At 39.0% G+C, this 26,141-nt stretch overlaps 2 protein-coding genes across 5 annotated transcripts in view; one reads left to right on the top strand and one right to left on the bottom strand.

Moving 5' to 3' along the window:
• Positions 1–1,541: 1,541 nt before the first annotated feature.
• Positions 1,542–19,831, bottom strand: TGDS (TDP-glucose 4,6-dehydratase). Its single transcript, XM_082434719.1, has 12 exons — positions 19,575–19,831; positions 17,545–17,611; positions 16,423–16,491; positions 15,256–15,346; positions 12,055–12,197; positions 9,744–9,842; positions 8,720–8,779; positions 7,341–7,384; positions 6,578–6,743; positions 5,106–5,164; positions 4,255–4,352; positions 1,542–3,008 (listed from the first exon to the last, which is right to left on the bottom strand). The coding sequence occupies exons 1-12, from the start codon at positions 19,658–19,660 to the stop codon at positions 2,923–2,925; spliced, it is 1,068 nt and encodes a 355-aa protein (XP_082290845.1). The 5' UTR covers positions 19,661–19,831; the 3' UTR covers positions 1,542–2,922.
• Positions 19,832–23,076: 3,245 nt separating this feature from the next.
• The window catches only part of GPR180 (G protein-coupled receptor 180), a 282,996-nt gene continuing 279,931 nt past the window's right edge, over positions 23,077–26,141 (top strand). For 3 of the 4 annotated variants that reach the window (XM_082434663.1, XM_082434664.1, XM_082434666.1), the window contains exons 1-2: positions 23,077–23,253; positions 25,576–25,734. In XM_082434663.1, the coding sequence (XP_082290789.1) occupies positions 23,109–23,253; positions 25,576–25,734 (304 nt within the window). In that variant the 5' untranslated portion in view covers positions 23,077–23,108. Of the gene's footprint in view, positions 23,254–23,274; positions 23,493–25,575; positions 25,735–26,141 lie in introns of those variants that run through there. The other variant, XM_082434665.1, reaches the window with a different exon arrangement.

Raw genomic sequence — 26,141 nt, 5'->3', positions numbered from 1 at the left:
CACAGCCAAGGGAATAGACAGGAGAATAAGAAGCCAGCAAGACAAAGAGGGGAATCTAAATGGTGAGTGAAATGGGAGAGGAATGCTGCTGAAGGCAAAGGAAGAAAGCTTTTTTTGTTGATTTGTTTTTTAAAATTTTATTTATTTATTTATTTATTTATTTATTTATGGCTGTGTTGGGTCTTCATTTCTGTGCGAGGGCTTTCTCTAGTTGTGGCAAGCGGGGGCCACCCTTCATCGCGGTGCACGGGCCTCTCACTATCGCAGCCTCTCTTGTTGTGGAGCACAGGCTCCAGACGTGCAGGCTCAGTGGTTGTGGCACACGGGCTTAGTTGCTCCGCGGCATGTGGGATCTCCCCAGACCAGGGCTCGAACCCGTGTCCCTTGCATTGGCAGGCAGATTCTCAACCACTGCGCCACCAGGGAAGCGCCATGTTAACTATTTTTAAGTGTACAATTCTGTGGCATTAAGTGCATTCAGTGTTGTGCAACCATCACCATTATCCACTTTCAGAACTTTTTCATCATCCCAAACAGAAAGTCTGTACCCATTAAACAAAAACTCCCCACTTTCCCCCTCTCCCCCAGGCCCTGGTAAACCTCTATTATCCTTCCTGTGTCTATGAATTTGCCTACTCTAGGTACTTCATACAAGTGGAATCATACCATTCCACTGTTTGTATAGACCACATCTTATTTATCCATTCATCTGTAGATGTACATACAGGTACTTTACACCTTCTGGCTATAGTGAATAATGCTGCAATGAACATTGGTGTACAAGTATAACTGTTTGAGATCCGGCTTTCAATTCTTTGGGATATATACCTAGGAGTAGAATTGCTGGATCATATGATAATTCTATGTTTAAATTTTGGAGGCCCTATCAAACTGATTTCAAACTGGAGATCAGAAGCTCAGAAAAGAGATCCTGGCATAGAGATAAGGAATTGAAATTGGAAAAAAAAAAAAAAAGATGGTAATGAAAGCGATGAGAGTAGATGACATTTCTCAGGAGGGTTTCTGAGGCTGGCGACTATAGGGAGAATTCTTGCAGCGGAGGTGGAAAGGAAGCCAGATGGCAGCGAGTTGAGTAGAGCAGGGAGGAAAGGGCAGCTTTCAGAGGGCTCTTGGACACCAAAAGCTTTCAACTTAGCCGATTTCTTTTCTAAGGTTGTTCTTTTTTTTTTTTTTAATTTTAAGACAAGTTTTTTAGAGTTTTAGGTTTATCACAAAATTGAGAGGGAGGTACAGAGATTTCTCATATACTCCCTGTCCCTACATATGCATAGTCTCCCTACTTATCAACATCATTCACCAGAATGGTGCTTTTTTTTTTTTTTTTTTTTTTACCAAGGATGAATCCAAATTGACATACCATAATCACCCCAAGGACATAGTTTATCTTAGGGTTCACTCTGGGTGTTATATTTACATTCTGTGGGTTTGGATAAATGTAAATTGACATATGGACATCATCATATTATCATACAGGGTATTTTCACTGCCTGAAAGATCACAAAAATATGTGCAAGAACAAATGACACAGAACAAGTGTTTTTATTTTGTCAGCTATCCTCAATGACCAAACTCCATCAAAGACTATTTGCTCTCAGTTGGTCCCATTTTCTGCCTGTAACTTCCTACAGTTGCCTCCCTGAGATCTTACCCCCACTCCCTTCGGCCCTCTCCATTTTCTCTAGAGCTACAGGCTACCTCCAAGAAGCATTTCTTCCCTACACACCTAAGACCAGGGGACCATCATTTCAGTCGATCTCACTCAACTCTAGTCCCTGGGCCTCACACTGAGCCCAGCTCTGGCTCAATCTATTTCGACACATAGCAGAATTCTGCAATTACAGTGTTCGGCCTCAGTTTGTGTTTCATTCCTGTTTGGCAAATCCCCTTACTAATTTTCAATCTGCTTACTACACTTTTCCCAGTCTCCACATGCCCCAGGCCCTTATGCCACTCCTATCGCCCTCCTTCAACCACCTCTGAGTTAATAACCTTGCTTCCTACTCCACAGAGAAAACAAGGCACCAGTCACACACTGAGGCCAGAAAGCTGGGCATAGTCTTTGACCCTTTTCCTTTTCTGAATGTACTATCCAATCAGTTACCTTTTCAAATCATCTTAAAGTCTTTAGGGAAGAGAGGAACTAAAAATACATGATAATCAAGTATTTAAAAAAAATTTTTACAGCAAAACAAAAACATACATTACTTTTAAAAAAGCTACATTATACATTAATACATTAAAGTATTGATAATTTTATAAATAAAATCATTTTAAACAGTAAATACATGATAAAATTTCTCTGATACAAGATTACTTACATAGTTCAATGACCAATTTTGAAAATATAAAAACTACATCCTTCTTTTAAAAAATATTTAACTTAATTGTACAAAATTATCAAATAAAGTTAAAAAGTGCTAGATATGCTTCCATTTGTTTCATTTTTAAAGCAACTGTAGCACATCAGACCTTAAAAAGATAAATTAGGGCAAAAGGCTCATCCTACACTGCCTAAAAAACTTCAGAGACTGTCTAGGCAGTGGGAAAGGATGGGAAGCTGAGTTCAATGCCAGCGAAGGCTGTCATCTGCCCAGAGCTATTACCTGTCCTTGTTCTCAGAACCAGGAGATTTCCTCCTTCCTGGCCTACACCTACAGAAGAGTCTTTCTATGCTTACTGGTCCCTAATTTTTAGGAGAAAAGGTTTCTGAGAGAATTTTGATATTTAAATCCTATGCTAATACTGAACCTCTTCTAAAGACTGAGGCATTTTACATTTGAATTTTATACAAAAAGTCATAATCTAATTCCAAATGAAAGGAGGACACTTCATTTGGTCGCTTGATTTCATATCACTTGTTGAGGTAGGATAAGTTTCTTCTTTCTCTGAAAACTGTCCCGACTATACAAACGGTGGTTGTACTGGAAAGGGTTCTAATGCCTTTTCTGCATTCTTCCAGTTGTGAAAATTCTCTCTGTACCACTCAACTGATAAAACAAAAAGACAAAAATAAAAAATAAAAAACTAAACATCAGGTAACCAATATTTACTGAGTTCCTGCTAAGTAAGAAAAGCCTTGCCCATCAGCTAATGTGTAGGCAAGGATTGCCTAATGACGAAAACAATTTGATTTTGAACTAACCAACGATGTTAATCAGAAGATATTTCATCACCTGAAAACGTAGATTTAAAAATCAACAATTTTTTTTCTTTTTAACTTCAAAAGTCCTTCAATACTGAATTTGCTGGTACAAGTATTAAAACATTCTAATTTTAGGGAATTCAGGGGGAAAGGGAGATAAGTCACTTGTACTGGTTTTAAAGTCATAGGAAAAAAAGTGTAGTATTTTGTTCATGTAAACATCATAATACTACATGATAGGCACAGTGAGATGATGTCAACTTCCTTTTGTTAATATGTAAAATTATTTTATGTTGCTATCCTATTAATAAAGTTTTTTTAGTTGAAAAATAATAAATTACCTTTGAATTCGCTTTTTTTTTTTTTTTTTGGCTGTGCTGTGTGCGCAGCTTACAAAATCTTAGTTTCCTGACCGGGGCCCACAGCAGTGAAAGCACGGAGTCCTAACCACTGGACCACCAGGGAAGTCCCTGAATTTGTTTTTTAAAATTCAACACAAATATTTTGTATGTCAAGCTCTGAACCGAGACATTTTCCTATACTTGGGTATCTTTTCCCTTGAGTACATTTCTAAACAGAATTTAACATATATGCACAGACTATATATACACTTATTTTAATGGCTATTTCTGCACATACCAAATTTGCTTCCTATTTGTTTGTTTCAGTATAAAAAGACTCAAGACGCTCAAAGACGGCAACTGTCTCTATTTCACCAAATCTCAGATGCCTGATCTTAAGATGGACCACTACTTTACATATTAGTAAGAAAGAAAAAAAGTTGAAATAATAATATAAGACACTAGTGATTGTAAAACACATACCTCTCAAGGATGTGAAAAAATGTGCATCTGAGAATCAATGAAATAGGTATCTGATAAATGCTAGTAAGACAAAGGAAGCCTAATCAGAAGTTAGTCTATGAAATTCAAGATACTTAATTACTAATGTTAGAAATACATTAAATGTAAAAATTTGAAAAGCGAAAGTGATTCACTGCAACACTGTTTGTAGTGTCCTAAAATAAATTACTGTGCCTTAAAATTTTTCTGATTCTCCCCCTCCCCCCAAATGATCAATTCATAACATACTTGTTTTCTGTATTCCTTCTTTCCAAGGCACTTTAGGTCTCCATCCTAAGCCATGTATTTTTTCTGATTTCATTGGATATCTCATGTCATTGGTAGGTCTTGGAAAACAAAACAGATTTAAAATGATACTGTGGATATATATTTACAAATGTATTTATTTATTTATTTTTGGCCCTGCTGCACGGCCTGCGGGATCTTCGTTCCCAGACTAGGGATTGAACTCAGGCCCTCGGCAGTGAAAGCGTGGAGTCCTAACCACTGGACCACCAGGAAATTCCCTATTTACAAATTTAAATACTAAGAGAAATAATGTGTGTCCATAATTCAAATTTTCTCTCAAAAAATTCTCCCTGATGACACACTTATATATTTGTAAAATAAAGTATATGTTAAAAATCATCTATAATCCAGAAGCCTAACCCTCTCTGTGTCTTATCCTTTTCTCATTTCAACCACAATCTAGGTATGAATGCAATGTCTCACACCTAAATGTTTGATGAATGAATGAATAAATACGCATAAACTTGTTAGGACTTATGTTCCATGCCCTGGGTCTGGTAGTTTATATACATTATAAATTAAATTTTAAAATACTTCCATAAGCAAGATATTATTATCCCTATTTCACACTCAAGGAAATCTCAGACTTGGAAAGGGTCAATAGCTTTCTTTAAGTCACACAGCTAATAATAATGCTACAGTTTATTGTTATGACATTTATAATCAGGAAAAAACATTTTAGCAGAAAACTCAAAAAAGATAAACTTTTCTGGGTAAGTCCATACATTTTATAATCTTATAAGTACCTAAGATTTCACAACCTTTCCCCAATGTTTCAACTTGTTACTCACCTATCATTAACATAATCAACCCAGTTTTCCATTTCAGACTCTGAATTGGTCTCTTTGATCTGTCAAAATGGAGAAGACTTTCGAGTCAAATTATAAAGTGAGACCAGAGAATAAAATGGTATTCAACAACTGATTCAAAAGACAAGAAAAACAACCTCCTCCAAGTGGGGAAGACAGCTAAGACGAATAGCATTTTATTAACACTTTCCATACTTTATAACCTGAATTCCATCTGAAGCTCTGAGAGAGTACACATTATATAAACTATAGGAGAAAATGAATTTTTTTGGCTTTTGGTTATTACTCAGTGTGATATTGCGATTTAAAATAAGAAATATATATTTGGTGTTCATCCCTGCTCCTGGCACAGAGTTCCTAAAACCTTTGGAATTTCCTGGTGATGAGAGATAAAGGTGTCATAAGTTCCTTTCAACCACACCAGAGTTCAGGTTAACACGTGATTTTTGGAAAGCGCCTAAGGATGAAGACTGCTTGCCAAGGGAACCAACCATGTGATTGGAGAGATGGAACTCAGCCTCCCTGCCCCCACCTCCAGGGAGGGGAAGGGGACCAGAAGTGGAACAAATTATCAGTGGCCATGATTTAATCAATCATGCCTACTTCCTGAAGCCTCCATAAAAACCCAAGAGGAGAGCTTCCAGGCTGCTGAACACACGGAGGTGCTGGGAAGGTGGCACACCCGGAGAGGGCAGGAAGCTCCACGCCCTTTCCCTCATATCTTGCCCTATGCATCTCCTCCATCCTTTGTAATAAACCGGTAATCTAGTGGGTAAACTGTTTTCCTGAGTTCTGTGAGCCCCTCAGACTTATACCTTGTCGATCAAAAGCACAGGTGACAGCCAGGTCTCGGGATTGACATGTGAAGTGAGGGCAGTCTTGTGAGACTGAGCCCTTAACCTGTGGGATCTGACACCATCACCAGACAGGTAATGTCAGAACTGAGTTAAATTGTAGGACACCGAGCTGGTGTCTGAGAATTGCTGGGCGTGGAAAACTCACACGTTTGGAGGACAGAGTGTTCTGTGAGTAGTGTAAAGGAAAACAAGTTTTTTCCATTCGTTCAGTCGCTCTTTTTACTGAATCCTGAGATTTATAATTGATGCTCACTAGTACATAAAAACACTCATAACTATTATCTATATATCAGTGTTCCTTGATTCTAGGACACGCAATTTAACATTCGATTTTCTGAAATTGAGTATGTCTTATAATGGGTATGTACATTTAATGCTGTGGAATTTTTTTCCTGAAAAGCTGTGACTAAATGAGTGATGCAGTTTCAAATAATGACACATCTCAGCACACATATGGAATTATGAAGTTCCTTTTTTTAACCGGTTCACTTTTCAAATGAGTCAACTGTAAATTGTTGATTTTGACAAAATTAGTGATTACTGTCACTAATTTAGTGACAATTTTGAAAATACTACCCTTTTATAATATATACATACCAGTTGTATTAGTTCTTTGGCAAGCTGGAGAACTGACATTTCAAAATTGGTTCCAATGTTATAAATTTCACCTGGTTTTCCCTTTTTGAGGACAGTGAGAAATGCTTCTACTACATCAGTAGCATAAAGGAAGTTTCTTGTTTGAAGCCCTGATCCATGAATGCAGCTAAAAAGATGAAATGAAAGGGAATCATAAAGTGTAAAAAAAAGTAAGCTCCCCCAAACCAGGGTAAGGCAATGATTGGGTACAATTCCAGAGAAGGCAATTCCCATGAAGATCCTAGACATCTCTTACTGAAAATACAAATTCTCATGACTTCCAGATTTTATCCATCATTCTTAACTGACCTCCAACCCCCCTGTGGGTGCTCAGTAGGAAAGTGGCAAACATGTAAGTGACCCCTGCAGAAATACTGATTCATCAATTTTATACCTTAAGTTCACTTTGAAGACTATCTACAGTTCAATCTTTTGAAAAAGTAAAATTATATAATGATGGATGACAAATTTTAATGCTATAACTCAAAGTTTTAGGATGGATTATTTAAGAATGAAAATTATCTTAGTAATCAAATTATAAAGATGAATTATATATTATAATTATTTATTAAACTATTACACTGACTGTAGAAGGAATTCTTAAATTTGTTGGGACATTAAATCCTAAGGCCTCCAACTCTAACACTTTATGATTTTCAAGAAAGACTGACACTAAATACTCTAGCATACCAGAAAAACATGGGTACAAAGGTAAATAACATACCATTTCCTGTTGTGTTGAAGTAAAGATATAAATTTTGGAATAACCTAAAAGAATATTTAAATTATCATTTCAGACTTTGGAAATTCATTCATTAATATAAACCTGAATTCATCATAAGATTAAAGGATTATTATTGTTAAGAAATACACTTATGGGCAAATTCTAATTCTTATCAGGAGTTCAAGAAACACTTAGTGTAATTTTGATAAGTAAAAGAACTGTAAGATCGTTTCCTATTTCACAAATGCCAGTTATCTGCTAGATAAAAATGAAGATAAAATGATATAAATAGTGAAAAAGTTCAGAAAAAATCTTCCTGAACAGTTTGCTCTCACCGCAAGCTCACTTTTGTGTTGATTTTACACGAGCAGGAAGCATATCACACTTTTTACTTTGCATACAGTACCTGTTCAATAGGTGCCTGTGAGATTAATAAAAAGTAATTCCAGTGCCACTGGATTCAAAGAAAATTTATGTTAAACATGGTGAGATAAGAAATTATTAAATTTATAATAAGTCTGTTAAAAAATTAAGCCAAATATATATTAATATCAGCAGATCATGATATGGCCCTTTCCTCTGGGCAGACAGATCAAGGCAACCAGCGGCTGAGAAGTGAGAAAACCCAGCTCTAAATTGAGGCAGTGAGATATATGTATAACTGATTCACTCTGCTGTACACCTGAAACGAACACAACATTGTAAATCAACTACACTCCAATAAAAATTTTAATAAATAAATTTAGGCAATGAGACTAGTAGTTACTTAACATTGGGCTTAATGATACAGAATCGACCTCACACATTTTCAGCCTTTTAACTACATTTCGTTATTTGCTAAACTACTTTCTGGACGACATTCAGGCCTGCAACAATAGAGGAGTTGGGGGACAGCTACTCGGCTGCCTTTAAGACAAGTTTATGTACAAGCTTCCTGCATCACTCTAACTAGCGTCTACGTTTCTGTACAGCCTGACATATGGTCTGACTGCATACTAGGAAGGAGTCTTCACTGGTGTGACAGTAGTGATGGGAGTACTCTATAGTGTTTTAGAATCCTGCGAAGTACAAGGCATTTTCACATACATCATCTCACTGGACCCTTCAAAATCCTTCCTAAGTATTAGCATTACCCGTGAATTTAAAGACAATGCTCAAAGGACCTAAGGTCATCCCAGCTGGTGAGTATCAAGTTGAGACTTAAACTCAAGTTTTCAAACTCTAAACATGATGAGATTTGTATGTGGCCTATAAAGCATTTATAATTACGGTTAATTGCAACATAAATTATTTTGGACAAATAACTGAAGAGAGATTATTTTAAATAATGAGAAGTTGCAATCACTAAAACACATCAGGAATTCAAAAGTAAAATGTACCTTTTCTGGATATTGATGTGGTCCATAAACATTACTGCTTCGTGTGATGACAACTGGAAACTTGAAGAGAGTTCGACATTAAGGTGATGGAAAGGTCCAATAATAATGATTATCTAAAGATAAGCAGTTCTAACATATTGGCACTTTTGACTGAATAATTCCACACACCTTAAGGACAGAAGCAAAGGGAATTTTTTCTAATGTAAGGTTCCTGAAAAGACAGGAGAGGACGGGATTCAGATAAAGGCGGAGGTTCCAAAAGGAAGAAGAGGAATAGTCTCTTCACTGGGACAAGGGAAGGATGAATACAGATGGGGGCGGGTTTGTAGGTCTGATAGCAGGAAATTAAGGACATTTCTACCTGATTATTTCAGAGACCACCTGAGATGTTACACTTCATCATTACATTGTTCTCTGTTGGACTAACCCTTACAAACAAAAAGAGCGTCTGTGGAGGGAAAAGACCAATGCTACCGGAACACAAAAGGCTAGAGAAGCTGAAGCAACTCCTTGGTTCGTCTTTCTGACCCAGTCCCTAATAACTCTGGAAGGTCAGTGGGAAGCCAAGTGCAGGGGTTCCAGCTGATGACTCACAGTGGGCAAGGCTCCTGCATGGACACTGACACAGCCACTGGGGCAAATCTATCTCCCTCTCACGAGGGGCCGAGAGGAGCAGCGGCAGGTAAGGGAACCTGCCCTCCCTCTGTCTTCCTTCACTCAGAGGACTCCTGGGAATCAGGACATTCCAGCAGGGCTTTTCACTCTAGCTGTAACACCCTACCTATTAGTGAAGTAGAAAAAAATATATACATAAATTATTCCTTTAAATGATGAACTGGATAAGAAGTAGGTCCCTGCTTTGTCCACACAATATAGGAAATCAGTTTTTAAAATTCCTTAATATATAACTTTTCTTAATCTATGTCTGCCATCCTGAAAATGAAATGCTGCTAATGCTAACTTGGAGTTTTAACACCTAAGTCCAAAGAAAAATGATTCTAGAGTTTCTGAAATCAGTTCTTACCCTGTATCGTTCCCAGTAAGACTGTACAAAACACTCAGCAGCTGCTTTAGATGATGCATAAGGATTTGTAGGTTGTTTGGGAGAAGATTCATCAAATTCCTAATTTTAAAAAGACATATTAAAAAAATAAGTATTATGTATACTTTCTAAGTAGAAAAATCGGAGAACATATTACAAACTTGAAATGTAAATCAGTACATTTAAAAAACATTTATTGAGGACATCCCTGGTGGTGCAGTGGTTAAGAATCCTGTCAATGCAGGGGACACAGGTTCGATCCCTGGTCCAGGAAGATCCCACATGTCGTGGAGCAACTAAGCCAGTAAGCCATGACTACTGAGCCTGCGCTCTAGATCCCGCAAGCCACAACTACTGAGCCCATGCGCCACAACTACTGAGGCCCGTGCACCTAGAGCCCATGCTCCGCAACGAGAAGCCATCGCAGTGAGAAGCCCACGTACCGCAAGGAAGAGTAGCCCCCACTTGCCACAACTAGAGAAAGCCTGCAGAGCAACAAAGACCCAATGCAGCCAAAAAAAAAATTATTGAAACCCAGCTATGTGCCTGGCATTTTTCTAAGCACTTTACATATAGTAACTTCTTTAAAGTTCACAACAACCCTGTAAGGCAGGCAGACAGAACAGCAAGTGCAAAGGCCCTGAGACAGACTGTGTCCAATGGAACTACAAGGAGGCTAGTGTGAGGGAAGAGAAATGTGAGAAGAGGTCTGAAAGCTAGAGGCCAGAGCATGTGGAACCTTGAAGGCCACTGTCAAAACACTGATGGGTTTTGATGAGAGTAATATCATGATCTGACTTATATTTTAAAAAGCATTCTGGCTACTGTGTCAGATCTGATGTAGGCTGACAGGAGTACAAGGAAGAAGCTTACCTGATAAAAACTGCAAAGAGAGTTTGCAAATGGTTGTTCCTCAGAAGTGGGATTGGGCACTGAGGAGAAGTGGTCAGGGTCTGCTTTTTCTCATTATAAGTCTTTTCAAACTACTTGGTTTTTTTCCCCACTATGTACGTGTTTTGGTAAATAAATGCATTTAAAAAATAAAACAAAACAAAATGAGGTCATTGTAAACACTGACTATGAAAAATACAGACTGGAGAATGGAGCCTCTCTTTGCATAAAAAGTATAATGTTTACAAATGATTAACAAAGGAGAACAAATTCCAGTTTCTACAATTTCACACTCACTCCTTGACAGTACAATATGCTTTTCTGAGTGGAAGAGAAGGGAGACAGGCTTTATGCTGCAGTGTAACTTACACATGCTTTGGCCCATGGGAATGACATTCATGATGTAAGACTGGGTGATCAGGGAAAAGCTGCTGCTTGCTTGCAAAATATGTCGGTCATATTACATATATAAATCTGTACCAGACTAGGCTGTGGTTCCCCATTTGGGGTGGTATTATTTGATCTGAACAGAAGACACAACAGAATAATATTCTGGGGAGTCCCACAAGTGTGTATAATCAGAAGATGAAAAAAGTCCAGAGTAGGTTTTCATAAGACAGGTTTCTATGGTGGTACGGGGTAAGTAGGTGAAACAGTCATTTTCTTTCTTTTTTTTATAACATCTGTTTTATTTACTTATTTAATTTATTTATTTTTGGCTGTGTTGGGTCTTCGTTGCTGCGCACGGGCTTTCTCTAGTTGTGGCGAGCGGGGGCTACTCTTCATTGCAGTGTGCGGGCTTCTCATTGCGGTGGCTTCTCTTGTTGCGGAGCAAGGGCTCTAGGTGTGCAGGCTTCAGTAGTTGTGGTGCAGGGCTTCCCTAGTGGCTCAGTGGTTAAGAATCTGCCTGCTAATGCAGGGGACATGGGTTCGAGCCCTGGTCTGGGAAGATCCTACATGACGCGGAGCAACTAAGTCCGTGCACCACAGTTACTGAGCCTGTGCTCTAGAGCCCGTGAGCCACAACTACTGAGCCCACGTGCTGCAACTACTGAAGCCCACACGCCTAGAGCCCGTGCTCTGCAACAAGAGAAGCCACCGCAATGAGAAGCCCGCACACTGCAACGAAGAGTAGTCCCCACTCGCCACAACTAGAGAAAGCCCGCGTGCAGCAACGAAGACCCAATGTAGCCAAAAATAAATAAATATATAAATATTAAAATTAAAAAAAAAAATTGTTGTGGTGCATGGGCTCAGTAGTTGCGGCGCACGGGCTTAGTTGCTCTGCGGGATGTGGGATCTTCCCGGACCAGGGCTCGAACCCGTGTCCCCTGCATTGGCAGGAGGACTCCTAACCACTGCGCCACCAGGGAAGTCCGAAACAGTCGTTTTCTAAGCTCACCTTATCAAGACTGCCTCCATAGACCTCATCTGTGCTGACATAAATAAATTTCTCCACTCTGGCTTCATGAGCAGCGCTTACCAAAACGTGAGTGCCATAAACATTAACATACGTAAACTCAAAGGCATGGACAAACGAAAGATCTAAAAAAAAGAAGAAAAAGCTAGAACAATTCCACTCAAGGGACAAAGCAAATACTAAACAGTAGACTCAGGCTTAAGGAAAGCTCTATTCACTTTTCTTCATTCACCACAACTGCAACGGTGTTAAAAATAACATAAGGTGCATTGCCATTTATGATTTCTTTAAGCCCAAATTACATAGTACGTGTGAATTCTTAGAACCTAGAAAACTATCAGTGCTATATTTGCAGGAAACACTTTTTTTTTAATTCAGAAAAGAAATGATACATCTAAAATTTAAAATGCTCTTACATTTTAAAAAATTTTGGAACAACTAAAAGGTAGGAGGGTTTGCTTTGCTGGTATCAAGAATTATTATAAAGTTACAGTAATTACAGTGTGTTAATGGCATAAGGATAGACAAAGACCAATGGAACAGAACAGGAGCCCAGAAACGGAACCATGCATATATGGGTACTTGATCTCCAACAAAGGTGGCAATGGGGAAAGGTTGATTCTTTCAATAAATGGTGCTGGGTCAAGCTGATATTCATATGGGGAAAAAATCTGAATGTAGAAGGCAAAACAATAACTTTTATGAAAAGAATATGAGAGAATATCTCCATGACCTTGGAGGTAGGAAAAGAGTTCTTACACAGAACACAAAGAGCACTAACCATAAAGGAAAAGGTTGATAAACTGGACTACACTGAAATGAAGAATTTCAAATGATCCAAAGATATCATTAAGAAAGTGAAAAGGCAGGGAAATTCCTGGCAGTCTGGTGGTTAGGTCTTAGCACTCTCACTGTCAAGGGCCTGGGTTCAATCCCTGGTTGGGGAACTCAGATCGCACAACGCAGCTGAGGTGAGGTGAGGTGAGGTGAGGTGAGTTGAGGTGAGGTGAGATGAGATGAGATAAAATAAAATAGAAAGGAAGTGAAAAGGCAAATCACAGATTGGAAAAAAGATAGTGGCAAAAGGTTTGAATTCAGAATATATAAAGGACTTATAAAAATCTGTAAGGAAAAAACTGACAACCCACTTGAAAATGGTAAACAGACTTACACGGAAACTTTCTAAAGAGATATACAAGTAGGAAAGGGAGGAGGATAATCCAGTAAACAAATGCAAAGGTTTTTAACATCATTAATAATCAGGGAAAAATATAATAAAACCACCAAAGACTGACAACAGGAAGTACTGGTAAGCATCTCATAAACTGTTGGAAGGGAAACCACTTTATCATTAAGCAAGTAGAAGGATTTGTTCTACCAGATATGAAAACACTACATTAGTCAATATACTGTGTAATCAGCACAGGCACAGACAGACAAATGGGGAGTTGAGAAACAGATACTCATATAGATACTTGATACATGACAGCGCAGTGGAAACTGGTGAACTTTCCCATAAGCGGTAGAGGTCCAATTGGTATTCAAATAGAAAAAAATGAAATTGGATTCTTATCTCATACTGCATATAAAAATGAGTTTCAGATGGATTACAAATCTAAATGTGAAAGGCAAAGCTATAAAGCTTTTCAAAGATAACACAGAAGAATATCTTCATGACCTTGGGGTAAAAGAGAATTTCTTAAGACCCAAAAAGCATTAACCATACCATAAAAGATATATAAATTCATGAAGAATTTATATAAGAACATCTATTCATCAAAACACACTAGCAAAAAGATGAAAAAATAAGCCAGAGTAGGAGAAGATATATATAATACACATAACAAAGGACTAGTATCCAGTGTGTGTGTGCATATATATATATACACACACACACATATATACACACACATATATATATAGTCCAACAAATCAATGACAATTGATTTAAAAATTTTAAAATGGGCAAAAGATTTCAACAGCATTTCACAAAAGAAGAAACTGAAATTATTAATAAACATATAAAAAGTACACAGCTTCATCAGTAATCAGGGAAATACAAATTAAAACCACAATCAGATGCCACTCTACACACTACTCAGATTGACAAAAATGGAAAAGACTGACAAAACTAAGCTTTGGTAAGATCTAGAATAACAGAAGGTCTCATATACTCCTGCAGGAGAAGAAACTGGTATAACTGCTTTGGAATATAGTTGGAAATTATCTCCATGTTGAAGTGTGCAGATCTTACAATTCCAGTTATATACTGAGAGAAATGTATATTTATGTGTACCAAGATGCATGTGTAAGAATGCTCATGGTAGTACTGTTCAAAACTGCTCCAACGTGCAAACAATCCATATGTCCATCAAGAGTAAAACAGACACAGGAGTTGTGGTATATGCTTAGAATGGAATATTGTACGTCACTGACAAGGAACAAATTATACCTACACCCAACTGCATGGATGAATCTACAAGGATGAAAAAGCAAAACCAAAACATGCTATTTTATACGCATTTTTATAAAATCTAAAAAGAGGCAAAACTAACCTACACTGTTTAGAGATAAATACAGAGACAGTAAAACTGCAGAGAACACCAAGGGAAATTATAACTTAAAAATCAGGTAATAAGGCAGTAGTAATACTACTACTAAAGAGGGTTCAGCAACATTCTTTTGTTTAGGTGATGGCTACATGAGTATTCACATTATCATTATTCATTTAACCTTACTTCTAAATTCTTCTGAATATATATTACATTTCACAATATAAAATGTTAGACAAATTATTAGAAGATATCTTAGGACAAAACAGTACAGATAATAATATAATGTTCAACTGTGTATCTACCACCCACCTTAAGAAAAACAACATAAAAATACAGCTGAAGGCCCATTTCCCCAGAAGTAATCACTATTCTGGATTTGGCTAAACTCAGTTTTAAGATAACAGCCAAGGATACATTTTACCCTACACTAACACAAGGGATCTGAATAGCGCCAAGTATCTAGAGGACAGAGTGACTACAGGCTTCTCTGGTAAAACATGGTATATGTTCTTTCGCATACATTAAGTACCTACTTGTTCAACCCCATTATTGGACCTTCATTTTGGCTAGTTAGCCACTGGAAAAAAAACATTTGCCCATCATAACCGTAACATAAAACAACGCTTACCTACATGTGTTTGTGCGGCAAAATGTAGTACTATGTCTATTTTCTCTGTTTCAAAAAGTAGTTTCACGAAGTGAGAATCACATATGTCACCCTATATAAAAAAACAAACATGAAAAAACTAAGCTTCATTGAGCACTCCCAACCATAAAAACCATTTTACTTCATGAACAAAAAAATGATAAAAAAAAAGATTAATCCCCCCCAACCCAGGTATAAAAGAGAATATCTTGAAAATTCAACTGAGGGGTCAAATACAGTAATGAGGTATTTCTTCAGCATCCTAGGATACAAGATATTCAATTCAAAATATGTTTTTGCAAATAAGTGTCTAAAACAGTATTTTTCTGAGCACCAACTACTTCTGTGGACTGTGCTAGCTTTTTTTCTTAACATTCTTGCCAACCTAAGGTAACTATGTTAGCAGGAAAAAATATAAACATACTTTTAAAAGTTTGAGATAACCACTACTGAAATATATTCAAAGTAAGTATAACAACTGGAATGATGGATTTCACCACAACTAAGTAAACTTATGAGTATTTTTAATGTTATATGTACATTTAGTTCTAAAAATACGTATTCTCAACAATTCTTCAGTGACTAAAGGAGACACTTTCAGATAGAAGAAAAAAATTATGAAATGTTTGCTGAGTATATTCTTTAAGATTTGTGGTTAAAAAGAGAGTTTATAGAATCACTTTAAAAAACATAAATCATAAGGTAGTTTCATTTGACATTAAAATTTCCCTTTCTGAATTAGTGACCTGGCTGCCTGGCTTATATTTTGGACTACCATGGGCTTGTACGGTGGGGTTTTTGACTACTGACTGGCCTGAGTAATACCCTACTTTATACCATCTCTTTAAATACCAGCAAGGCCTTATGAAGAAGGCTAGTGAGGACCTAAAAATCACACACCATGGAATTTCAGTCAGCTACTCATAGATCTGCCAAGGCACCAAAAATAACATGTAGCTTTATATGCAGTATCAATCTACAAGTAATATTCTCTATAGCACATGGTACTTCTGGAAATCAAAAAGGTCTTTAATAAGCATGCTTCCAAGCCCATATTACACAAGTTTACAAAGTAGAAAGATATAATGTCTAAATGACTAAAGAGGCACAGTATAAAATAATTATATAATTATAAGAATACTTCCATACCTGTATAAATTTGTAATTTTGTTTATTAGAAATGGTTTCAAGATTCTTCAGGCTTGCACAGTAATCCAGCTTAAAATAAGTAAGGAAGGGGGAAAAAACAACGCAAAAAGTGATAATAGCTTTTCCTATAAAACATCAATTCATTTAAAATACTATAGATTTCTGATCATAACACAAAAACATGTCTTCTTAAAGTGTTTGCTCTCAGTGTTTTTAGAAGTTTCTGATATCTTAAAAGTAAAAAACAAACAAAAATATGTAATTTTGTTACCTTTTCAAAATACAAAAAAATTAATTTTTATAAGCCCCTCCTTTAAAAAATTTTCCCACCCAGATTTGCCTTCAGCCACTGGGGTGCTGTAAGAGTTCACCATTCCTTACTGAAAAGGAATTAGTGATTGAATACAATTACACCTGTGTTACACATATTGTATCTCATTATGCTTTTTCCTGAGTTAACTGTTGGTAAATCAGTGTATACAGATGGAGGAAAAAATTACTGCCCATGATATTATGGCAGGCAAAAATTATTAAGACTTACAGATTATTTTTTGTCTCTCTCTCTATATTTTTTACTATTATGTTTTATAAAATTAAGGTAACTAATTGTATCTTGTGTTTAAAGTCAACAACACAGTGATTACCAATCATGGCTTTCAGAATCTCCAGGGAACTTCCAATTATTACAGAAAAATTCTCAAAACTAAATTAATTTACGTGAACTTTAGTTTTTAAAATAAATATATAATTTTCAGGAGGTGGCAGTTATAAAATCATACAATAAAATAATCAGAGTATCTCAATGCCAAAAAAGGTTAACAATCACAAGATTACACTAAATACTGAATTCAGAGTGAAGATTTTCTTTTAGTAAAAATACTGCACTTAAAACCTTTACGTTATGGGCTATCATAACAAATTTAAAAGTTTCAAGACTTTATGTAAGATTTAAAACTGTATGAACACATGACTATATAGGCTCCTAAACTGCTAAAATGACTAAATAAAAAACTAAAATATCAGCAGGACAGGATTCTAATACTTTTTTAAAAATATAAATAAGTTTCAGCACACAGGGCTCTTTTTTTTTTTAAACACAGAGCTCATTTTTATAAAACTTACCTTGTCTAGATTTATGATCATATAGTTTGGATAATCTTCTACTAAGGAGACAATCACATGTGATGCACTATAGAAAAAAGCGTATCTTGTTAGCAGAAAATTTAACCTTTTCCTTAAATTCTCAAACGTTATCCTAAGTTGCTGAGTATTAGGAAACTATTCAAAGATACCTTCAAATTATTGCAAGATAACAGAAATGATGTAACTACGCTGAATATACACACATCCACACTTTTCATTAATCTTCTCAACAGTATTGATACACAAAGTCTTACACTCCCTTTACACTATGGTGAAGAGAGAATTTACTGGTCCTGGGTATAAGAAAATAATTAACCAAATGATGCTGTCCACGCATCCTTTGAGCGTGGGAGTAAAGCAGTATCATAAGTACAATGGGTGGTGTTCACTGCAGATGGACTTAAACGACGATGTGCCTTTTCAGAGACTGCAGGTGTAACTATGTAAAAATTAAGCTGTTATAAGCATAGGAGTTGTGCATGTTCACAGTAGCCTATTGCAATTGCTATTTCTTGGTATAAGAATCTGGTGGTGTAAAGTGGTAAACCTAGGTTTCCAAGGCTAAGAACTGCTGAAACCATCCTGAGGTTAGTGGCACAGTGGGTTTCAGAGGACCCTGAAGCGGAGCCAGAGGCATCTCTCCGTGAGATGATCCACCAGATTTTTATCATATACACCAAAACGTTGGGCTCCTAGGAACAAATTATGAATTCAGAGTTTGTACTTGACAGCCCTGTCACAGAACTTTCTAGGACGTACCTTTCCTGGACCAGCACTGTACCACCCTTTTATGCCCATGCTCCCCTTTTCATTAAATGAAACTTGCCTGGTACCCTCCTCCAAGTCACTGTCAGATTGGAAGAGATGATCTAATATACTAAAGGGGGGGGGGGAGCATTCTTCCAGGTGTTGAGGGAACCCCAGTCTCTGCCCTCACTCGGTTTACATCCTAGGGTTGGGATGCAGGCAATAAGCAAGTAAACACAAATATGCAATATAGTTTCAGGTAGTGATAAGTGTGTTAGTTGGGAGAGGGTCTATTTTAGATAGGGTGGTCAGCTAAGGCCGGGAGGAGGTGACCTCTGCGTAAACATCTGAACTGAGTGATGCAAACAGCCTAAGCAAAGGGGGAGCAAGTGCAAAAGCCTCAAAATAGGGGAAAATAGCCTCCTGGGTTCCAGAAACTGCAAGAGGCCCAGAAAAGCAAGAGGTGGAACAACAGGAGATCCGGTTTGAGCTTTGACACCTGAGAGTCTTCTAGACATGGTAAAGAGTTTGCATTTTATTCTAAGTCCGACAGGAATCTTTGGAGTGAAATTACGCACTTATTTAGTAAACACTGACCTGTGCGTGAGAACAGGCTTTAAGGGAACAAGAGTGGAAGCAGTGTGACCAATCAGGAAGCTACAGTAGCAGTCTAGGCAAAAGCAGACATTAACAGGGGCTAGGGTAGAACAGGGGAGGAGGGTGAGAAGTGGTCTCTTTGGAAGGAGTGAGCGAAGACTTGCTGATTAAATACGGGTGTGAGAGGGAAAGAGGCTTCAAACGACTAGTACAGGTCAAAACACCGACAGAGGATTTTTTTAAGTCTGCTGAATAAATGAAACCCTTATCATAATCCCCAAACCGGTTCATGGAGCCTATACGTCCAAGGCCTGTGTATCGTGGGCCCTGGGCTCGGGTTGGGGCAGTTGGTGAGAAGCTTACTGCAAAGGGGTCGCACTCAGAAGAGTGACAGGTACCTCTCGGGCCAGGTAGAAAGGTGGACAGTACCACAGCACTTTTGCTTCGTTTGGGAGGCGCTTAAAACAAGCCGTTTCAAAGGAGCCACGCACGTCTTCGCAGGCCGGGAAGTGGAGAGGTGGGATGATCCCAGTCGTGCGTTAAGACCCTCCCCCTGTCAATCAGATCCCCAAAGCTGATCCCAAGTTGCCAAGGGCAAGCAGAGGCGCAGGGAAAGGTTGGGGTTTCTGGGGAGCCACTACTCCGCCAGCGGCGCCATTACCTACATGAAACCAGCACCCCCGGTCACCAGGACCCGCTTCGCAAAGCCGTCGGGAGGACGCAAGGGCTCGGGCCTTCCCGCAGCCGACATCTCCCAGCTCAGCAGGGACTGGAACCGTAAAACGCCAGGTTTGTAGATCGTAGGGAAGTTCCACCGCGACTTTTTGCGACGCGTCTCCCTCCCCTGACACGTTAACGGGGCAGGCAGCGGCCGCTTCCGGAGCTCGGGCTGACTTGTCCCCGCCCACTGAGTGCTGGGCGGGGCCTCCGGGTGTGCGGGCCGCGCAGCGCCACTGCGCAGGCGCAGCTCTTCTCTGCCAACACCTCGGAGGATTGGAGTGACTGGGGTAGCTGGGAAAGTAGGGTCTTAAAGGTTCCGGGGCAAATGACACCACCGTGGATTAGGCTTTACTTAGCTACACGTGTCGTCGGAGTTAGGAATGATGACCTTCTTTTCATTCTTGAACTACAGCGATCTCCACAGATTACTCACCGGTTGAGCTGAGAACTCCAGTTCTCTTAGTTCTCTTCTTTCAAACTGTGGAGATGGGAGGTTGGAATTGAAAAATGGCCTTTTACTTTGTCGTCGGCACCATTTACAGACAGTGTGGGCCGCTTGCAGTCGTGGTAAAGATGTTCCTTAGATCCTATCCTTAGATCTCTTCCTACTGTTCTCCCTCTTACTCACCCTGCCTCAGCCTCCCTGCCCTCCTTTGGTCTTCCTTGCATTTCCCAGGCATGCTTCTTCTCTTGGGCTTGGGTGCCCTTTCCTCAGATGTCTGCCTAGTTTTTACCCTCAGGTCTCAGCTTGAATGCCACCCTAGTGGAGAGTCCCTCCTTGATCACTCCAGTTAAAATAGCAAGCTGTACCCGAGCCCTGCCGAGCCACTTTACCCTTCTTTATTTTTCTCCATAGCCATCTTCAACATTTATGTTGAATTGCTCATTGTTACTATTCCATGAAGGTAGGGCCTTTGTTTTGTTTCCTGCCATAATCCCAAGGCTTCAGGACCAGGCCTGGCACAGAATAAACCGTCAGTAAATACTGTTTATTCAGATGGATAAATATCTTGGTTTTTTGTTTTTGTTTTCCACATAATGTGCTGGTAAAGTCTAAGAAGAATGGGAATACCCAGTATATGTGGATGTGTCATTTGTTACAACTGTTTTTGGGGGCCAAGTGGTAACATACATGAAAAGTTCAAATGTACACACCACTCTATGATCCCCAAATTTCATGATGTAAAATATAGATAATTGCAGAAAAACATAAGTATGTTCATTGCTATAATGAAAAACTGGATACAATCTAAATGCCTACTAGTATTGTCTCACTTCTTCAATGCAGTGGGCTGATATATAGCTTTTAAAAAGAATGTACCAACATGGAATGAGGACCAAAATATATTGTAGTGAATACTTACGGTTCTATCTGACCAGACTTCCCTACCCTTTATCATCTCCGCAAGTTGACCCACCCAGGCAGACCACAGGATGTGCATCTGACTCACCATAGGCTAACTGAATCCTCTTCCTGGGATTTGGAATTGGACTAAGGTTTTAGCATAGTCTGGTTGCTCTTCTTGAACTCTGAGGACCTATAAAAATTTGCAACTTGTTGGTAGCTATACTCATTCAAATGAAACAAGGAATCAAGAAGCCTGTCTTCAGTGAGAGAGAAAAACAAAGTTGATTATGAAGAGAAGAAGAAATAGTCACAGTATTCAAGGCCAATGTTCAGATTTTTTTCAGGACCAATTTTATTCCTGTCCTTGGTTTGCAAACACCACATAATTTGTAAATGCACGTCTTAAAGGATCCACCCTAAACTATTAACAAGGAGTTACCTTTGGGTATCCGTATGAGCAGGGAAAGAAGGAAATGAGGACTTCAATTTTTACATCATACTTTTTTTCCCCGTACTTTTTTGACTGTGAATTTTTTTCTAAGCTGCATGAATTACTTTTATAATTAAAAATAAATAAAATATTTTAATAAATAAAAATCTCATATATTAATATCTCCAGTTTATTCCTGGTCATCCAGATATAAAAAACGCTGGGTATATATGAAATGTTCCCTCAAGATTTCTTTTTCTAAATGATGAGGTCTGTTGTGAGAACTTGATTACATGTAATAAAAGCTTGTTGTCAAATGAAAATCATTTATATACATTTATTCATGAAATGATTTTTGAGCTTCTACTCTCATCAAGACAGACATAGTCTCTGACCAGCTGGAGCTTACAATATAGTAAGGGATTCAGATAAATCAATAGACATTCACAAAATAGTGTGGTAACTGCCCTGGTAGGGCAGTAAGGGATTCTGGTACCAGGGGTATCTAACACAGATTTGAGGGTTTGAGAAAGGCTTCTTACCCTGCCTTGGGAAAGTAAAGTAGGAAAAGGAGATGAAGTGGAGGCTGAATGGTAGGATATGTGAAGTATTCCAGCAGGAGGGATCTGCAAGTGCTATAGGCCCAGAGGGGAGAACTTGGCGTGTGTTTAGCAAACTGACAGTGGCTCAGTAAGGATGGACATCAACTGTTGAGAGATGCCAATTCGAGAGACTTGAAAGTCATATTCTAAAGGGTTTGGGTTATGTCCTAAGGCAATTGAGAGACTTTGAAGGAAAGTGATACAGTCATACTGCGCTTCCGAAAGCTTTCTGTGGTACTAGGCTAGAGATAGACTGTGTGAAACCAGTTGGAGAAAATTGACTGTTGTCGGGTTGGTTGCCATAGGCCAAGTAAATAATGGTAAGATGGTGGCCTGCATAGAATAGTGGCTGGCACTTCGTAACCTAACCGTCCAGAAGAGGCGCTAATAAACTTCTGTTTCATTGAATTGATTGGATGTAGAGGTATGAGGGGTGGCGATATGGGGGGGGGGCGGTGTCGCTATAATTCTCAGCTGTCTGGCCTCTTGGATGATGGCATAGCTCAAGAAGACAGGAAACCTAGGAGGAAAAAGTCGGTTGAAGGTGCCGAGAGGCCAGGCATTAAATGGACAGGGGCAGTTACGTGCTTTTGAGACATTAAATTGGAAACGTCCAGTACGTTACATGGGCACGTAGGGCTTTCTTTGCTGGAGTATTCCTCGCCTCACCAGAAACATTGCTGTTGTGTGTTTCTTAGCTCTTTTCGAATCCCACGCACGCCTGGAAACCTTTCGGGCCCGTTCCGCGCGCCCGCGCATGCGCAATGACACCACACGCGCGCGCGGAGGAGAGGAGGGCAATAATTTTTCCGTAACCTGAAGCAACATCCTCCTGAGTCTCCATAAAAAAGGCGGGAACTAGCCAAAAGGCCGGGGAGTGATGGGACTTGCATATCTGCAGTCCCGCCCATTTCAGCTTCTGATTGGTGAGTATCCTTGGCTCGTGGTGGAGGGGCCCCCTCATTGGCTGTTAGACTCCCGGGGACGGGCTCGCGACGCCGGTCCCTCTCCCCTCACCTCCCCATCTCAAGCTGTAGACGTGGGGCCGCGGCCACAGGCGGTTAGGGGCAGGGGTGTGGGTGCCGAGCAGGAGGCGGGGATGGGGGGGCTGCGGCTGCTGGCGGTGGCCCTCACCTGCTGCTGGTGGCCACCCGGCAGCCAGGGTAAGACGCTGCGAGGCAGTTTCAGCAGCGCCGCGGCCCGAGACGCTCACGGCCAGAGCATCGGCCACTTCGAGTTCCACGGTAGGTGCGGGGGCGGGGAGAGGGATGAAGGCTCGTGGGCCCATCCCGCGGCCCCTCCCTCCCCGCCTCGCGTGGGGAGCCGGGAGCCGGCGGCGGCGAGGCTGGGGACTTCACCCAGCTCACCTGCGCTTCCTGCGTGTCCGGCAGCCGCCCCCATCGCAGCTTCCCGGAATCGTGGCATGCGTTTATGGCCAGCCCCTGTGTTGCTGCTCCCCAGATCCTTGTCAGCACCTCCCCCGGTTAGTGGCTGTATTCTGCACCTAAAAGACCGTTTCCCCAATCCTCCCCGTACTAACGAATGTGCTGATGACTCTCCTGCTGCCAGTTTCGAGATCCTTCTCTCAAAGAAGCATCGTTTGCTCGCTCCGTTCTCAGCCTGATTGTATACACTAAGGCACCGTAATTCGTGAAGTCCCAGAACTTAGATTTCCTGGGTTTTGTTCTTTTTGTTTTAAGATCAGTTTGCTAAAACCTACTTGGCAGCAGAGAGGTTTTGGAACCACCCACCCCTCCCCCCAAAGCACCTGATAATCTAGTTGTCACAATTGCTGGGACAGTTTGGTTACCTCCCTACGAAAGGAGTAGCTTTACTGTGGACCACGAGGCCTAGAATTAACTTGACAGAAATGCGTGCAAGTGTATCCTGGAAGCTTCATAATTTGTATCCTCTGTGGCCCTTCTGAAATGAGATTGCATTCCCTTCTGGTCTCCCTCAAAAATCCATAATTCTTCAATGAATGAATCTGCATTCATTCTAATTTTTGCTTTATTTATTTGCACCCTCAAAATTTGAATGTTTTTCTTGGTATATACTGCTGGTACTCTTAATTTGACTACTACTATATTTCAAATAATTATTTGCTTTGATGAGGTTAGGATCCTTGATTCATAGAATCTTTAGCATTAAAAGATGCAAGATCAGAATACTGTCCTAGAGAGGATTCTTAGGAGAAGATAATAAAAACAGGAAGCTAATTGGTTGGGAAAGAAATTTAAAGTATTGAATTACAGAATTGTTGGTGTGAAGGGAGGGGAAACTTTATTATTTTTAATCTGAAGTTTTAAAAATAACTGAGAAAAGGAGATGCAATCCATTTAACAAAATCTATTGTGGAGTAGACCTTGGGTGAAGGAAGAAGAAACTCGAGAGTTTTATTATTTTTTTTAGGTAACATTTTCAGTTACTTAATCAACTGGCTGTAACTATACTTTGACTATTGACAGTGATAGTAATGTCACTACAATAAATGGTACAGTCTGGACAGTACCAGAAAATCTGGCATGTATGGAAGCTTCTCAGGTAAGATTGAGGAATAGAGTGTTCCAAGTATATTAACATACACACTTTCTCTCTTTCGTGTGTGTGTATTTTACTATTACCAATTTTCAGTGAATTCGAATTCAGGAAAATAATAATAGACCATACAGTACTGAAATATGAACTCTAATTCAGAATGTGATTTAAGATGTTAATAGGGCCTTAGAGTCACTTTTAAGGCTGTTGATAATTTATAATGTAATTCGTTTATATCAGAGACTTAGACAGTTTTTGATACATACTATAACTTTAAATTTATTTAAAATGTTTAGTCAAAGTGATAATAGTAAAAACAACAGAAACAGGAGAATAAAAAGATCTTCAGATGAAAAAACAGGCCCGTTTCCCTTCTCCTCACCCAGAGTCCCTTTCCCTAGAGGCAACTACTTTTTGCTATTTCTCTCCTGGGCCTTAAATGTAGTTGCTGTGTGTAACAAGCCTCATTCTATAGTTGTCTTACAACATACATTGTTCTGAAAATTCCTTTGTAAAAGTCACAGATGTCAAATATTGTATCAGGTCTACCCCAAAACCCATTTATTTAACCTTTCTTGCTATAAGATGTTTTTGTTTTTTATATTAAAAGAATAATTAAATATTAACAGCCATGTTATATTAAAAAACAAAAGAAACTTTGGCAGGAAATTTCTATGGATAGTTTATAGGCAAGTGTTAAAGATGTGGAGTGGTTGTAAAATGAGGCAAAATTCTATCATAGTGAATGTCTACATACAGAAGTGGCTGTTTATTCAGTGAAAAACCATGAGTTATCAGCTGAAGTATAAGGAAACACCACACATTGTTTTGGATAATTAATGTGAATAATCTCTTGACTTGCATCTGAATGGGATGGTCATTCTAATGTGACCTGCCTAGCTAAAATGAGATTTAAGACAAACTGTGCTCTTTTAATTCCCATTTTGATAAATAGAGGTATTGAATTGTCCTACTGTCTCAGTTCCATACAAGACCAACTAGTTGATAATTTTTGTTCTAATATCCAGGTGACCATGCTCTTCTCTGTGTCAGAATCGATGACATAGCAGTAGCCATTGGAAAGGAAGCTAAACTCTACCTGTTCCAAGCCCAGGAATGGCTAAAGCTGCAGGAAAGCGGTCACGGTTATAGCTGTAGTGAAAAATTATCCAAAGCTCAGTTGACAAGTGAGTATATCCTTTTTTCTTTGATCATTATGTATATTTTTTTCTTCCTTAATGTCGGGAGTATAATATTTACCTATCAAGATGTTTCATGGCACAGCACATATCACACTCTGTTGAGTACATTTTAAGCTAAAGTTTAAGGAAACTAATCTTTTCCTTGATCAAAAGATAGAATGCCTTTTTCCCCTCTTATTCAAAATATTTGAAAAAATATCCAGATAATTTATAAAGGTGTACTTTCCTACATTCAGACTTCTCACAGGTCACATAATTCATACCAATATGGCAGATATATTTTGACCAAGTGGCAGCATGGAGTGAATGATAACATTTGTTGAATGCTTATTATCTGGTAGCACTGAGCTAAACACTAAGCTTGCATTATCTCAGTTAATTGTATAATTTAG

Source organism: Balaenoptera physalus (assembly GCF_965194825.1).
Source record: "Balaenoptera physalus genome assembly, chromosome: 18".
NCBI lineage: Eukaryota > Metazoa > Chordata > Mammalia > Artiodactyla > Balaenopteridae > Balaenoptera > Balaenoptera physalus.
This window is presented reverse-complemented; position numbering and strand designations above follow the sequence as displayed.